Source organism: Lactuca virosa, chromosome 2 (assembly GCF_052849685.1).
Source record: "Lactuca virosa cultivar CGN04683 chromosome 2, Lactuca_virosa_CGN04683_v6, whole genome shotgun sequence".
NCBI lineage: Eukaryota > Viridiplantae > Streptophyta > Magnoliopsida > Asterales > Asteraceae > Lactuca > Lactuca virosa.
Window position 1 is genome coordinate 278,849,608 of NC_136427.1, and position 18,465 is coordinate 278,868,072.

At 34.1% G+C, this 18,465-nt stretch overlaps 1 protein-coding gene across 1 annotated transcript; it reads right to left on the reverse strand.

The window, feature by feature from the left end:
• Positions 1-1,665: 1,665 nt before the first annotated feature.
• LOC145161178 (nuclear transcription factor Y subunit B-1-like) lies at positions 1,666-3,816 on the reverse strand. Its single transcript, XM_079080669.1, has 6 exons — positions 3,681-3,816; positions 3,298-3,538; positions 2,957-3,104; positions 2,208-2,288; positions 2,019-2,083; positions 1,666-1,930 (listed from the first exon to the last, which is right to left on the reverse strand). The coding sequence occupies exons 2-5, from the start codon at positions 3,519-3,521 to the stop codon at positions 2,027-2,029; spliced, it is 510 nt and encodes a 169-aa protein (XP_078936795.1). The 5' UTR covers positions 3,522-3,538; positions 3,681-3,816; the 3' UTR covers positions 1,666-1,930; positions 2,019-2,026.
• Between the last annotated feature and the right edge of the window lie 14,649 nt (positions 3,817-18,465).

The window sequence follows — 18,465 nt, forward strand, 5'->3', positions numbered from 1 at the left end:
TATGAAAGATAAGGTAAGGGAGAATGAAATGATCGTCACGTCGTATATTACAATTTATCTTTTTTTTTATTTAGTTATTATGTTGGAGTAAGAGGAATCTTTTTCTTAACATATGGTACAACTTCTTCAAGCATGGTTTTTATTTTTTATAGTTTAAGCTTTGCAAATTACTTTTTAAGCCTAGAAGGAAAAGAAATATTTGAAACTTTTGGCTTATTTATTTTAGAGCTAGTTAATTCTTATTTCTTGCTTATTTTATTTTCGGACATGTCAAACCGTTGATCTTAAAAATTTTGGCCAACTATTTCATGAAATAGTTTGATGTATCCAATTTTTATAAAGTTTAATGAATTATAACAGTATTATTTTATTTTTATATAGATTTTTTACTACAATATATTAAATTACAAAAGTTCAATTGAATATTTATTTTAGTTTTAAAAAAGTTCTTTTTATTGAAATAATAACCATTGAAGACTAACATGACAGTCCACATTCATTGGGTTTAATGGATTGAATAAGGTCATCCGTTATACCCACCACTAACCACTATAGGGGTGGGTGTCACCTCATCACCACATTCAACCACTAAACCTATGGGATACCCACCACTATATTCTTCTTATTTTTTTATTTTTAAATTAAAAAATATATATTTTTTAATTAATTAAAATGTAGAGAGAGGTAAAGAGAGATAGAGAGACATAGAGAGAGAAAAAAATTTATTGGATATTGTTGTCCGTTCTCCCCACCACATTTAACCACAAATTTTTCCATCACTAGCCACCACTAAAGGTATGGGGTGGTGTTCACATTTTTTGTTCGTGGCCACATAGACCACGAACATGCTCGTTATGAGTAGCCTAAGAAGGACATGAACATATCAACGGACAAAGGACAAACTCAATAGACTTAGCCTATTTTAATTTATATAAAAATAGTGAAATTTTATTTTTTGTTATAACAAAACGTTGGTAATAAGAGGAATTAGCTTTGGTGTAATCTAGAGGAAACCATTTATATCAATTTAAGTTTCCAATAATAAAGATGTTAATGTATTTAAAATACAATAACAATGATAATAAATAAATAGATAAAGGCAAATAAATGTGGGTTGTGACAGCCGCATGAGATGAGAGTTGCTGGCATCAAACAAAATTGGTGGTAGACTACTTTTTGGTTATGAAATCAAATGAGTTGTGACCATGATCACCACGCACGTGCACTTAACGTGCCATTCCTTGTCTCTCACGTGCACCTCTCGTGACCATTACAAAGCATGACACCGTTTCCAGGGGAATGTCGCTGATTTAACTCGCCATATTGTACTTCTCATTTAAAACTTTTCAAGATTAATAATATTCCCAAATTTCTCTTTATTACCTTAAAAATCTAAAAGAAAATGTCTGTATCTTTTGCGACTTAGTATATATATACCGTATCTCATACATTCATTAGTAATTCTTTGAACAATATGCATTTTGTAATTTTCTACGGCCAAAAGAATTATACTCTGAGATTGAGGGACATGTAACAAAATGTTGAAAAATATTATATTGAAGTATAAATACAAAACGACCCAACTATTTTTAATATTTATAAGACTTCCGAGTGAGTTGTTTCTAGGAAAACAATCATTTACATGTTTAAAAAAAGAAGCATACATAATTCAACATCAATAAACAGTTAATACATCAATCAACATACACAGCTTACAAACTTCAACATAATAGCACTAAATCTCATCCCAATAAAAACAACAGGGGATAAACAATACATTTTTTTAAAATATATATAAGACTAATATAAAAGCCTATATAATAATATTAAAGGCACCAATCTCTGTTTACTGACCACTTACTAGCAAACTATTGAATCAGTAAACAAGAATCTTCAAAGTACCACACTTGTTCCAAATACACAAGTGAACCTGCCAAATATAAAAGTATAACATGATTACAATGCTTCTATTATCACTTAACCAATATTATAAAAAGTGTAAGGAAGAGAGATATTACTTGAAAGTTCAAACATGTGAATTCAAAAAATTCATGCCTTGCGAAAAGGATCCTTGATGAGAGTACTGCAAAATTTATACACCAATTAACACTGGTCAGACTCGATGCATGTCAAACACAGTACAACCTATTTTGTCATGTCATGTCATATCAGATATCAGACAGGGCTAAGAAGTGAAAGTAGGTTACCTGTGAATTTGGAACAAGCTGAGTCCCAACTGTATCTTTCTTGCTTGATCCATCACCCCTTGCAGAACCCTTTGTATCACCCTAAAGTAAAAATATATACACAACTACATCAGCTATTTTACTGCTTAGAAAATATCTCCATAAATCTTACTCAGATTTAATGTAAGTTTGTTCACGTACCTCTAACTGCATATAGATAAGTATTCCACGTAAGCATCCAAGAGAAAAGAGAAAAAATCATGTCAGAAAATCAACTTAATAGCTGATAACAACAGAAATAAATACAAAAAAAAAAAAGCATTCATTTGTAGTACCAAGAATATGAACAATATCTTATCTTCAACATAATGATCGCAGCTTGATGATTGAATATATTCATTGCAAATTTGATTTTAAATGCCTCAAATCACATAATTTATGACAATTAACTCTTTTGGAAAGATTATCGGGGACAATATTTAAAGTATAACGGCTCGGTTGTTGATGTAAATAAATATGATGTCGTATGAATGTAAACTCATCTTGAAACACCAAAATCTTTATCGAAAGTAACAATGTGTTTGACAATAATACACCCTAAATGAGCAATGTAAAGTGTAAACACTATATTGTAATGAGAAAGATCTAACATAGCCTCATTCTTGTTCTTAGTACAATTTGAAGGACGAAAGGCGAGCTGAAATTATATGAGCATTCAACTTCGATTGAAATGATAGTAAGAACATGAAGGTAATCTTTAACTACATGACAATTATAAAATGTTTTACCTCTCTGTATCTAGACAGATAAGCCTTGAGGGGATCAATGTAATCTTCAAAACCTAGTGTAGCCATTGCCCAGAGTAAATCATCACCATTAATCGTCTTCCTCTTCTCTTTTTGACACTTATCACTGGCCCTACTCAGGGAATTGGAACGTAGAAAAAAAGATCAACTATCGAGAAGTTACTGGCTAAATAATTAATGAAGCTTCACTACAGTTGCTAGAACACTTGCTCAATTTTATGCAGTGCTATGACTGAGTGAATAAGTATATGCATTCGAAATATGAGTGTGTTACAGTTTGTGTGAAATGTAATGGATGTACGTACTCGCTAGTAACGAAACTGATGAACTCAGAAACGCATTCCTGAACAGTGTCTTTAGCGTCTTTAGCTATCTTCCCGTTAGCAGGCAATGCCTTTTTCATAATCCGGCTTATGTTAGCGATCGGGAGGAACCTGTCCTGCTCCCTGATGTTCGAGTTCGACTGAGGACTCTGTTCACCGCCGCTTTCGTGACTCCCACCGGCGGGACTCCCCGGACCATCCGCCATGACAGCCGATGAAAACCCTAAACATATCAGCAATCGTCACCACAAACAACGAAAGAGCACAAAAAACGTCAATTAAAGAAGAAAACAACATAAATACGCCGACAGTGTAAGGATTCGTTGCGCAACAAAAGGGTTGTGAAATTGGGGATTTCGACATACCTGAAGAGAGACAAAATTGGAGGGAGGTAGGAGATTTGTATTTGGCGCGCGAAGAAGGCGAGAGATCTGATTGGGTTGATTTTATGCAGAGATCGGACGCTGGAGAAGAGAGATTATTTTGAATTTGTGATTGGATTTGGTTTGTTTGAGATTCGAGAGCTTTGGAAGATCTTTTATTGGAGCTCTTATGCTTTTGTTTTATCTGCACCGTTCGTTCTTTTTCCCCAAACCAATTTCTTTTTGCTTTTCATTATTACTTTTCATATCATAATCCTCAGCTTTTTTATTATTTCATAAAAAAAAAATTATACTATCTTTCAAAAAATCCAATAAATTCACGATGAAGGGAAATAACAATTGTTATGATATGCTGGATTCTCGTTGACGAGACACTATTATATATGCTTATGGAAAGTAAGAAATACACTATTACAAGATATTCATGAAATACACTATTACAAGATATTCATGTGAGTTACGTCATCTCCAACCCTACACTAAAAAATAATTTTTACACTATAACGTTTCAACCGTACACTATACCTAACACAATATATAATGTTGGATTTTAATGTAACACTATATATATAATAATGTTTAATAAATAACAATATATCTAGAATATTCTTTTTATTGTTAAATATAATATAATGGGTTAGAAGGACCTTAGTTTATTTTATCTTTTACACTATAATTATAGACATATTGTAAAAAAAATAGTGTTAAGAGTTGGAGATGGTCTTACTCTACTTACGAGATATTGGTTAACAATATAAATTTATGATAGGTGTAACTAAGTTGTGATTTTTTAAGCTTAGTTGATTAAGTTCGGCGTTTTAAAAGCTTCATTCAAGCTCTCAAGCGAAAAGAAGTCGTGGACTTGAATTGTAGCCTGGACCTCAGTTACTAAATGAGTTCAAGCTCAAGTTTCAGACATTGAATTGTTTTGTTTGGTTCCATAACCTTTAGTGTTCACCGAAAGATTTCTAGCAATTATTTTGTGGATTATCCCTTCTGAGTCATAAACATTTCTAGTAAATTCTTATTGTAAACTATTCATTTACATTTATACTTAATTATTCAATTTTTCTAATCATTCTTTTTTATGTAGTATATTTATATATCATTAATTTTTGGATTTTATATTGATTGAATCTTTTATGTTTATACCAAACTGTAGGCTCATATCTTATTATTGTTATTTATTAATAAATATTCACAGTTATATACACATTATGAGTCAAATGAATTTTCTTAAGCATTAGTTGGTATTTATAAATCGCTATTTGAATCAGTATTATTATTAGTCACTATGGTTTAGAGCTATAATATTTTATGAACCTTCAAATCATATAACTTATATAAATCAATATTGTCACACATGGTTATACACATATACAAAAAAAAAAAAAAGATGAATCTTTTTTATAGGAAAGTGGTCATTATTTTGTTTTAACCATATTGTTTTTGTTTACATATACTCTCTGAGTCTCTACCAATGTTAAGTCACAAACTCACGGTTTCCTCATTCTAATATTGTTCATCTTAAAAAGTTTAGAGCAAAAAAATTTAGAAAAATTGTTCACTTTGAGTTCCTTTCTCATATACGGTATGTGAATAAAATATTTCTTGAAATTATTATGGAAGATGTAGATGTAAAATCATATTGAAACAGTATTGGTTTTGTTTAAAACTCTCTTATGCGCACGGCGATTGGAAAAAAGCCCCTAAAAGCGTCTCTGAGGTGTCGGATCTGTTGGAAATTCAAAATTGTATACACTCAACCGGTAGTGGGACGGATATGTGGAAATCAAGACTTTCTGTTGATGGGAATTTTTATGTTCATGATCTCCGGACTCTTTTTGACTACAAGTTGACGGTTCCTTTGCGGAATCCTATTATTTGGCTTAAGGTGGTCCCGGTGAAGGTTATCGTTTTCGTTTGGAGAGCTTGCCTTGATAGAATTCCTTCAGTAGTGGACCTCTCTTATAGGGGTATTTCGATCCCTAGTTGCTTCTGTCAATTTTGTGATGCTGGTATAGATGACACAAATCATTTTCTCCTGGATTGCCCTTTTGCTACCACCACTTTAAGGAGGATCTTCAATTGGTGCAATCTGCCTTTGTAGAATTTCCGCAAGTGGGGGGGGGGGGGGGGGGGCGGAATTAATAGAATTAAGATAGAATATACCTGAATGATGCGTCGGAATGGATTGACGATGGATTGATTGTCTGGGTTTGATATGTTTATATGAATATATGGATATGTTTGGATAGGGTTCTGCTATTCAGAAATAGACGAGCTATTTCAACAGAAGAAGATTGAGAACAACTCAAATCTTAAACACTCAATTTTAGCTTGTTCATTCCATATGGGCAAAGGCCCTATTTATAGGCTCAAAGGAGCCGAGTACAATAATAGAACTGCAATCGGTTGATTGCAATATGACAAACCTATTTACATTAATGCCCCCTAGAGTATTGAAGGTCTTACATACTTTATTTTACTATGCTACCGACACTTTGCATACAATAATTATAAAAGACAAAACCATAAATAATTACAAATTCCTTTCCATATTGAAAGGCCACATGTCTTCAATAATGTGTCTTCTTTAATAATGGCTTCTTATGTCATTGCTTACGTCATTCCTCCCGCCTCCGAAAAGACATGTTTTTGAATAATGTTTGCTTGTGTCATGGCTGACGTTAATCTTCCATGAATGGTGTTTCTTCTGTGTTTTCTGAACAGTGACTGCAATTGTGTCTTGGAGCATGCATAATATGTTTGCAAAGTTGTTTCTTGATATCATCGGGTAATTCAGCCAGTTGATGAGAAAATTTTTCGAAAGGTTGTTCGAATGTTTCAATTGCTTTCATTGCTTCCGGAGTGATTTCATTGTCTGTTAAAGAGCAGATAATGAAAGTTTTACTAGCATAATTTACTCTGATTCTTGACCTTTGATCTTTACCGTTGCCAATGCGTGATGATGCTAAATAAACACCGGCAAGTGCAAAGATTAGATGTTCTTGTGTTGGGGATTCATGGAGTAGATCATCTTTTGTTGGTTTTGAGCCGTTGCTTATTCCCATGTTTGCAAAAGTAATACTTGGGACAATTAGTTGAGATTCTTCATCAAAAATTGGGTAGCTAGAATGCATTTTGATGAATAATCCTCTTTCTTGTTTTGCAAAGCGTATTTTATAATTTCTGATGATAGTTTGCACAGCAGAAGGGAATTCGCTGATGCAGTGTAGATTGGTGCCTTCTAGATAGATGGTGTCGATGAACCCATGAATAAAATAATCCCATAAAGTCATAGGATCTGATAAGTCGGCTAAGAAAACTGCTTTAGGACCTGGTCGTCTGGCTACTGGGTAAAAGCCCATTAAAGAATGGACCTCGGTGTAGGAAACGAGGCTATCCCATAATTCAGCGAATTTTTTGGCAGATGGTTTTTTCATGGCTTCCTTTTCTTTGGTTGATAGAATGGATTCAAGGGCAATTTTTGCATTTAATTGGTTAAGGGATCTTGGGATGGATACAGGTTTTTGTGGTGTGAAGCCGGTCATAGGTTTTTGTGGTGTTAGGAGAACTGTTTTTGAACATTCTACGTTATCTTTTATTACTGCTTTGTATGCTTCGTTGTATGCGGCTTCTGCTTCATTTTTTGTTTTGTAACTTTTGTGAATAATATTTCTTCCAAGAATATATGAACTGGCAATTCCCCAATTGTCATATACTCCTTTGTTTTCTCCATTGAAAATCACGTACCATTTCTTTATATTTTGATCTGCTTGAAGTGGTGGATATTCTTCTGGATTTTGTATTATAGGTTGTTTTTCTGACTTGAGCATTGTTTGTGGCTGACTATCATCGGATGAAATTTCTTGAATGTCTTCTTTTGGTTGCTTCGTTGTTGAACTGCTAGCTGCTTCTTCTTTAGGTACTGATTGGGATGATAGAATTTGTATTGTTTGTCGTAGTTGTTCTTTTTCTCGTCTGACTGCTTCGAGTTGTCTGACTAATGATGCTTCTTGCTCTTCTTTTTGTTTGAACTGGTGTTTGATTTGCTTCATGATTGCTTCCATTTCAATATATATGTGGTTTGAATATTTGCGTCTCTTGGGTACCTGAATAATTGCTTAAATTTGTTTGTTTCAAATGATGATATGAAAATTTTCATATCAATGTATGCTTTTGGTGATATATTCATATCACTGTATACTTTTGGTGATATATTCATATCACTGTATGCTTTTGGTGATATATTCATATCACTGTATACTTTGTCATTGTTTACTTCAGATGGTACTTTCATACCATTGTATACTTTTAGCAATGTGTATTCCAGATAGGTTAGATATGAGGTTTCCCTCAAATTCTAATTCTAATAATACTTTTTCCATAGGATTATGTACCTGCGTCTGAATCAGAATCAGTTGTATATGCATAAATATCTATATCTGAATTTATATCTGAATCTTCTATGGGTTCGTATCCAAGGTCGTATGTAATTTTTAATATATTTGTTTCTTTTTCTTTTTTAGTCTTTTTCGGGCATTCATAAGCTTTGTGTCCTTCTTCTTGACATATCCAACATTTACAGTCTTTTTTATTCGATGGGCAATAATTTGTCTTGGATTGATATTTTTGTTTATATTGTTTTCTATTTCAGAAATATTTTCTTTCCCCTTGTTTATAATATTCTTTGTATTTAGGTTTATATGTTTGTTTTTTCCAAATTTTCTTTTTACTTTGTTGTTTTTCTTTACAACCATATTGATTTACTTTGTTAGAAAGGATGTCACAACATAAATCAATTTTTGCATCTTGTGCTGTTTTTTGTTCTAAACATTTTTTCTGCATCCATGCTTTTAATATGCTTATTCGTGCTCCTAAGGTGTCTGCAACTTTATTTTGTTGTAATGCTTCTTGGAAATCTTTTATTACACTTTGGCTTACTAATGATGGTAATTTTTGATAGAACATATCTAATGCTGCCTTTTTTCTAATGGAATCTAAATTATAATAATGTTCAGAATATTCACATATAAATGGTTCTAAATAACACATATTACAAATTCGTAAATTAGTTAAATGTCATAGTGATTCTAATTGAAAAGCTTCTTTTGATATTTTATCTTCAATTTGTTTTCCTATGAATTCCTGAATAAGACAGCTTAATACATTTTTAAATGTTTCCATAGCATCAGTGGTGGCTATCATCATTGTTTCGGTTTCATCAAGAGATGAAAGGAAACGATATGCGTTACCTTGTGTTTTATGAATGATACAATTAAGAAAATGTTTTGGGTGTAAATTTCTTAATTCTTCGGTTAACTGAATTTGTACTCCCATTTTATTACTCCATTCTTGAATTTTTGCTTCAGGATTTTGGTCACAATCAATAAAAAGAATATCTGAATTTGTTGGAAATGTAAATAATTTAGGTATATATTGAGGAGGTATTTTTTCCCATTTGTTTTGTTTATTTTTAACCATTCCTTGTCTATATAAAAAAATTTCTTCTAATGAAGGTGGTCCATAAATATATTGACTTTGATAATCATCTTCAACATATGATTGTTTTCGTTTTAATCCAAAATTGTTTTGTGAATCTCTATATGGATTTGAATAAGGGTTTTCATCATCTGAAGAAAAATCATATATTACTTCTGCGTCATTATCATCTGAATTATTTTCTATTTCTATATTATTTTCTTGAGTTTCAGATGGAATTTCTAATGCTGCAAATAATTTAGTTAGTGTTTCTACTTTTTCTTGTAAAGTTTCCATATATATTGTGTGTATTAAAAATAAGATTTTTAGTTTCTTTTTTCTAGTGAAGTAGTTATTATTAACGTTTTTTCTATCATATTTAACAAATTAATTTTGTTATTTTATCTTCAAGGTTTTTTATTTGTTCTTGTTTCCAATTTATACTATTATTTATTATATGTATTGCTTCAATATTAGATATACAATTTATCATTGATATGTCAGAATCTATTTTTAAATCTAAAAGAAATTTTTTAGATTGTTTCAATGTTTTACGAAAAAATTTTAATTCTTGTTTATTTGTATCTAGGCTTGAAAAACTCATGATTATAATGGTTTAGTTTCGTTTTGGATTTAAAGTTACGATTAAAATTTATTTAAAAATAGTAGTGGTAATTATAATAATGTTTAAAAGACATACGTTTTAAAATACAAATAGTTTTGTTTTTAGACGACGTATTTGCTTGTAACGGATTTTAATACTAGTTCTTATGAAATATCTAACATCATGAATATGGTTATTGTTTAAAATCGTACCTTGATTATTAGGTTTGTAAGAATCCTTGAGATTTTTCTTAGAATTATTTATAGATTCTTGGATTTGTTGTATTCTTAAAATAATATTTCCATTAGGAATACAATTCATCAAAATTTTGTTAGACATAAATATATATTTCAAGCATGAATTTGATTATTAAAAACGAGTATTATTTTAATAAAAATTTCAAATTTTGTAGAATTAATAGTTAGAATAACTCGAAATGATACTATCATGAAGAAATAAAAGTGATTTATCAATTGAAAATATCTTGAGACATATTTATGGTATTAAATCTTCTTATGATAAATATTTTAATTGTTGATAACTTTTTTAAATATGAATATTTAAAAACAATGGTTATTCATTATCATGTTTATGATGCTGCATATGCATATATTCTTATTAACGATAGATTGAATATGCAGACTAATAATAAGAATAATAAGAACGTTAACCTGGCTCTGATACCAAATTGAAAAACATGGCGGAATTAATAGAATTAAGATAGAATATACCTGAATGATGCGTCGGAATGGATTGACGATGGATTGATTGTCTGGGTTTGATATGTTTATATGAATATATGGATATGTTTGGATAGGGTTCTGCTATTCAGAAATAGACGAGCTATTTCAACAGAAGAAGATTGAGAACAACTCAAATCTTAAACACTCAATTTTAGCTTGTTCATTCCATATGGGCAAATGCCCTATTTATAGGCTCAAAGGGGGGGGGGGGATTGTTTGTTTTGCTGCGATTTGGGGTAACTGGCCAAAAAAAAAAAGAAAAATTTTGATTGCTATCATTTACGGATTCTTTTGATGTGTTTGGAGAGCAAGAAATGACCGTCTCTTCAACAATGTTCGTGTATCTTCTACAATTTTGACGGATAATGTTCTTATTATGGTTTTTGGGTGGCTGAAACACCGGGGAAATTACGGGAATTGTAATTGGGCGGTTTGGATGTGTAATCCGTTTGACATTTTGTAATTTTCGTGTTGTTGTTCTTCTTGCCCAGCCTTGTCTCTTCTAGGCTGTGGCCTTAATATATTTCCGCCTTTTTCCAAAAAAGAAAAACAAATTAGGATCTGCCGTAAAGTTAGACTTTGAAATTTTCAAAAAAGACAACATTTAAAGTTTGAACGATAGACTTATCAAACATAACCAAGAATTTAATGCAAAATCAGTTATTATAAATCGCAGCCTCTTTTTTCAAATTTGGTTATCTAATAGCATAATTATACATATAAATCGTTTCAATAATTACAAGCTCTAATCAGAATTCGCATACAAATAACAATTATACTAATAAAGATATAAAAAGAAACATTTACATCATCATTTGATCGAATATTACACATTTAATAAAAAATTATATTGAATAAAATAACTAAATGAAAACAAAGACACAATAAATTGACATTACTTGACGAAAAAGAACATCAATCACTATAAACAACTTTAAAAATAACTCTTAAAACCAAATGTGTAGATTTTTGTTCAAAGCAATAGCTCAAATATATATAAAAAGGTGAAAAGGACAAGATTTCTCAAAATCAAACAAAAAGTAATTTCTTGGAAATCATAAATATTACCGTGAACAAACAAAAAGAATAAAATGCAAATTTGGTTCTTGTGTTAACTGAAAACTGTGGATGGAGTCAAAATATTTTCAGCTTGTACCACTGGTCCAAAATCGAATTTCTTTTGTGGTTATGGTCATTGTCTAACATAAAAAGACTATTATATCCTTTTAATTTGTTTTTTGCATTTTTATATTTTGTTTTAGGATTTTTATAATTAAAAAATTAAAAATAAAACCCCACCTATCCCTACTCACGATTACCTCTCTCTCTCTCTCTCTCTCTCATACATCATCTCTCATCGTCTTCGTCATCTTCATCTTCACTAAAGATTAAAAAAACATATATACATACTTATATTATTCATACTTGCAACTCGAAACACACACATACACACAACACAATGAGAATAGGAGGATGTTCCATGGGATCTCCATTTTCAGGTATGAAGCTTCAGTTTGAGGCAAACCCACCGGCGATCCGACCCTTGTTCACGACTCACAACTGCACCCATATTCCATTAAAGCTCCATCAACATCACTATCAACAAAAGGATTTGATTTCTTTCTTTCAAATAATTGATTCCACCAACAAAGATCTTATTTCTCCCTTCTCAAACAACTGATTCTTGCATTTGGATTGTATCCCTTTCACAGTTTTGGCACTTGGATTATGCACATGTATCTCATCTTTTTCCTGCAACTTGGATTAACCCAAAGAGTTCAAAATCATGTCCTTCGGATGAACCCACTAGATGAATAAATTTCTCAAACTCACAGGGTGCAAAGTATGTTCTTGAGATGTACCCACCAGTTACAAATTTTCAGGAACAAAGGTCTGACAATGGTGTTAATTACTCTATAGGCATGTGAAAATTTTCTTAAAAGACAACCCATGATGGTGCTATTTGATCCTGATTTTAGTTACTTACACCCAAAATCTGTGATTTCATTATGTGTGTGTGTGTGTTTGATGCGAAGACAGCCCAGACAAAGAGTCGTCGTTATGATTATCAAGCTTACTGGAACTTTGATCTTGATCTCTTCCCCCCTCTATCTTATAATTTTGGGAACAAACACTTTGACTCATCGTCATCTTCACACCAACAAGTTCATCATCTTTACATCCATATCCATTGTGTGTGTTCATCGAGAATCCATTTTCGAATCGAGCAAGTATGAAGGAAGCACCAGGAATGGAACGGCGACCACCAACACCCACCTCTGTGAATGAAATGACGAGCACATTGGTGGCTTGTCAAGTGGGTTTATAAACCCTAACAGTTAAACCCTATAACAACCATCGATTTCTTCATATGTGTTTGATACTTTGATTATCATGGAGATTTGTTTTGATTCTTGTGTGGATTTATAGATCATAAAAACCCAATTTATTAGTTTGCTCCCGATGACCATAAATATCCATGAATATGGTTTCTTTTACTGCTACAAGAAAGAGAGAGAATGGGGGGGTTACCGAATGTTGGGTGGTTTTTTTTTTTGAAAATATTAAAATATATTTAAAGAAATGTAAAAAGAAAATAGGAAGGGCATATCAGAGACCAAAACCAAAAAAAAGATTCAATTTTGGACCAATGGTGCAAGTCAGAAACTTTTTGGACTTCATCCACATTTTTTGGCTAACCACAGGGACCAAATTTGCAATTTAGTCAAACAAAAACAAAGGAACTTAGAACTCAAAACAAAGAAACAAAACATAAAGACACTTCGGAAAAGAAGCAAGCCAAGGGGGAAACAACTACACAAGCGATGGACGCGATCTATGAAGCAAGGGGTGGAGTGACTTGGAGCGACAGTAGAAGGCATGCGGTTGCCACTACGAGATTCAATTTTGAACGCCGCTTGTAGGAATTTGCCGATTTTTAAGGAGCAGATATCTTTTCATCTAAATTCGAGATGGTTATCTTTTCAACTTCCGTTTGATTAAAAAAATCATATCAATCTTAGCCTTTAAATTTGAAGTTCTGTCATTTTATTTTTCATAATTTTTGGAGTCAAAGGCATGCAAGGTTTTGACCAAGGGTATCCAATTGCATACCCTTGTATAAGCATAGATCCGCCCCAACAACAACGGATATCAGAATTGATTTTTTTAGAACAGTTGAATATATTAAAGCTAGAAATGAAAAAAAAACAAATTACAAAGGTAAAGCCATTAAGGGGGTTTGGAGCCAATCGCTCCAAAAGGCCTTAAATTTTATGTTTCTATTGACAAACCTCAAAAAAGAATAATCAACTATACTTTGGAACAAAACTTCGCGAGAAGGAAGTTTATCACCAAATACCATCTCGTTTCTAAACCTCCATAGCACCCAAATCACCACTCCTAAAATAGCTTCAAGAGCTAATTTACGAACCAAATGCAACCTTAGATCATCAAACCAGTCGTAGACATCATGCAACTTGTCTGGAGAAGGAGGGGTAACATCAAACCACTTAAAAACTTTAGACCAAACAATGGTTCCTAAATCACAAGACCACAAAATATGGTTTATATCTTCTGGAACAATCAAGCAAACAAGACACATGCGTAGCCCTGTCGAAAATACCCGATACCCGAATTACCCGCCCGATTTTTTCGGGTATTGGGTAAATCGGGTATCGGGTAAATTTTTTCGGGTAATCGGGTAACCCGATTTTTTTTCAGGTCGGGTAAATGGTACGTTTGTTGGGTTTCGGGTTTACCCAAATTATTTTAATTTTTTTTTCGTAGAGCTTGTACTCTGTAGCAGGTATTTGATCACCCTTAACCTAACTATCATTATTGTAAAACATGAATCTCTTTTATTATGACAATATGACACTAGCAATATTAAAAGTAATTGTTTATATATCATCATGTTCTTTAAAACTTAACTGTTTTCTAGATTATAGTTTTTATTGCAACTAACAAACTCATTATCTTGACGAAACTTCAGAACATGGCAAAACTTATGGCTACAGTTATCTTAAACATTTTAAACTTTTAAATTAAGATCTTTAAGTATTTGTTTTTTTAACATCTTATTAGATTAGATTAAGTTGTTAAAAAATTACTTGATATCTCAGGTATTATTGACTAAAAAATCTCAATGTTCAAAGCTTGAGTAACTTTGTTTATGCCTCGTTTGTTTATATAAACAAGACTAATAAAGCACGACGTATTTATTTCATTAAATTTATTTTCAGGTGAAATTCAAAAAAAATATATATATTTCGGGTAATACCCGAATTACCCAAACCCGACCCGATACCCGAATTACCCTAACCCGAATTACCCGAATTTAATTTGGGTCGGGTAACGGGTATTTTTTTAACATAAAAAACCTGAATTACCCGACCCGAATTACCCGAAACCCGAAAAAATTACCCGATCAACACCCCTACACATGAGAGTGTTAAGATCCATACCTTTCCAACTAATATTCCATCTAGTAGGGAGTCTGTTAAGTAAAATTCTGCATTCAAGAATATTAACCTTCTTAGGAATGAATTTAGACCACCTAGCCTCCATATTGCTATAAGGAAGAGTTAAATTGTCAATGTGCAACCTGATTTCCTTAACAGAGAAAGAAACAGAGTCGTTTAATCACCATCTCCAATGGTCTTGATGTAACACCCGATTCCTGGTACGCAGTTAATTCAAGCATTTCTTGTGTTTTTCTCTAGGACTCGACGAGTTGGAGGCCCAACTCGTCGAGTAGAGTCGAGATCCGCGGACAGTAGGTGCTGGTTAAGTGAAACCCTAAATCTGAGGGTTTGCACCATATTTAAACACCTTATCTCATCCTCCATCGCCCTTATCACTCCCAGAGAGCTGTATATCGAAACCCTAGCCGTTTTTGTGTGTTCTAAGGCCATTTTGGTGCATTTGGTGGATTGTGAAGCTTGAGAAGAAGAAAGAAGCTTGAGAGTTCGAGTTGAGGCTTGGAGATCCATAGATTTTGGTCCATTTCCAGCTCAATCAAGGTAAAATGCCCCTGCCTTGGTCTTCTATGTGTTTATTCATCTTTAGACTTGGGTCTTGGGCACATTTAGGGCTTTCCAAGCCATATTCGGGTTTGTGGAGTGTTATATGAAGTCTTGACTTCAGATCTGAGTCATTGGAAGGGTCTCATGGCATAAAGGTGCCAACTTTATGGCCATGAGAGCCCCATGCATCTTGTAGAGCACCTTTTATGGCTTTTTGAGCCAAAAATCCCCCATGCATGTGCACCAAGTTTGAAGCTTTACGTATGAAATGGAGATTAAGGGGCCAGATCTATGGTTTTGAGGTGTTAAGACTCATCTAAATCGACTGTATAATGTTGGTCAAGGATGGACTCGCCGAATTGTTCTTGGGACTCGGCGAGTCGCGGTGTAATGACCACCAAATCCTTTCTGTGGATGGACCAGTTGTTAGGGAGGAAAGTCCCGTAGATGTTTAGACGCGAAAAGGGACCTGGGAATCATGGGACTCGACGAGTGTATGAACAGGCTCGGCGAGTCCAAGGCAATCTCCCAATCTTTGAATATAGACTCGACGAGTTGTTCATACAACTCGGCGAGTCATAGACTGGACACATTCTTATGAGGGAGATGAACTCGACGAGTTCAAGGATGAACTCGGCGAGTCGGATGAAGATGGTCCCGATGGTTTGAATGAAGGAGAACCCGTCGAGTTCTTGCTAGACTCGACGAGTAGAGTCGGGGTTGGATCGGGTTAGTGAAGTACGGACTCGACGAGTTGGTAGACCAACTCGGCGAGTCAGGTCAACTAGGCGTTGACTTTGATCAATATTGACTTTGACTGGACTTGAGTTGACCCTGGTTAGGGTTGTATATTCCATTTGACGACTTAGAAGGGTCGTCGTGTAGGGATTGAGGAGTCGAGGACAGTCGATCTTCACGCAGAGGACAGTCAGACACTACACGACATCGATGTGAGTTACCTTCCAGTAGAAGTGGGTCTAAGGCACCAAGGCCGCCCCACTAGTAGTTGTTTAGCTGAGATGATTGTCTTTGTGATAATTGTCTGGTCTGCTATTGCTTGATGTGCGAGTATGCTAGTTTGCTAGATTTGTGACTATGATAGTTTGCTATGTTATGTGAGGTAGCATCAGTAGGAGGGGACTAGTCCCCGAATCGGTCGTTAGGACCAACGGGTAGGTCGGACACCCCAGATATGTCTGACAGCATGATTGAGATCTGATATTATGTGTTAGCAATAGGGGGTGAAATAGTCCCCGTGTTCGGTTGAAAGACCGGAGGGTAGGTCGGAACCCCAGAATAGCCTGACATGGGTAGGTCAGCATCCTAGAATGGCTCGACATGGGTAGGTCAGCACCCCATAATGGCTTGACATGGGTAGGCCAGCACCCCAGAATGGCTTGACATGGGTAGGACGGGCGCCCCAGAATTGCCCGACAGTATGTATGCTATGTGATCGTATGGTATGTGGTATGATGGGGGAACTCACTAAGCTTTGTGCTTACAGTTTCAGTTTTGGTTTCAGGTACCTCTTCGTCCAAGGGGAAGGAGTCGGCGGTGTAGCAGCACATCACACACGCACGCATATGATTTCCGCTTAGAGTTTTCTGGTATTGTACTCTGATCTTTTGTTATTCCAGATGATTTGGTTTTGAGACATGATATTATAGTTTTATGTATTGACATGATTTTGGCAACGTTTTGATGAACCATTTTATAAATCACCTAACCAAAAGTGAAATTTTTGGCCCCGGATTTTGGGATGTTATACTTGATCATTAGAAAAGTGCACACCTTGCATCAACATTAAGAGATCTTCAAGTTGACAGCTACTAACCCCTCCACGTATAGGTCGAGACCAACACCAATGCCATCCATCATTCCACTTATCTCGCCCCAAACATTTTTGTTGTGTTTCCAAATGAAACAATATAGAGAATCTAACATTAAGTGGTAAGTCACCTAGCCAAACATCACTCCAAAAAGCGTGTAGAATTTCCATCACCCACCTTTTTTTTGTAAGAAAGAATGAAGCACCATACCCTTTTCGAGCATGGAATTTATAGATCCTACAATCCTAGTGCATACGACTTGCCCATGAGCATGAGGAAAGAAATATGTGCATCCACCTCCATAATCACCATACATGGCAGTAATGAGATCTACCCACAAGGCATTTTTTTCAGTAACCAGTCTCCATCTCCACTTCTGAATAAGAGATAAATTTAAGGCGTCAAGACTACCAATGCCTAGACCACCTTTGGTTTTAGAAGCAGGAATTGAGTTCCAAGTAATCCAAGTAATTTTTTTTCGCTCTGGTCAGAACCCAAAATAACTTAGATCGGATAGACTCTAATTTCTTTTTAATTTGAATTGGCATGCGAAATAAAGAAAGGTAATATATACCAAGAGACCCCAAGACAACAGAAACCAACACAGAGCAGCGACCACCAATTGAAAGCATATTAGCTTTCCATCTAGACAACCTATTATAAAATTTCTCAATTATAGGATCCCAACTTTTGAGCCTCGACATATTATTGCCAACATGGAGACCCAAGTAGAAAAAGGGAAGTTTATCCGCTTTGCATCCAGTAATTCCAACAAAAATTTTGACATCTTCAAAATCTACACCTACACCATACATATTAGATTTATGCATATTAAGCTTTAGGCCAGAGACACAACAGAAACACTACATTAATTGAACAATCCCACGTATATTGGAGCGATCCCAATCACCCAAGAATAACACGTCATCTGCATAAAGTAAATGAGAAATTTGAAGAGAACCAATCATAGCACCTCGAAAGAACCCTGCAACTAAAGCATCCTCGACTGCAACATGAAGAGCCTCCATAGCTAAAATAAAGAGAAAATGAGAAAGAGAATCTCCTTGACGTAACACTCTT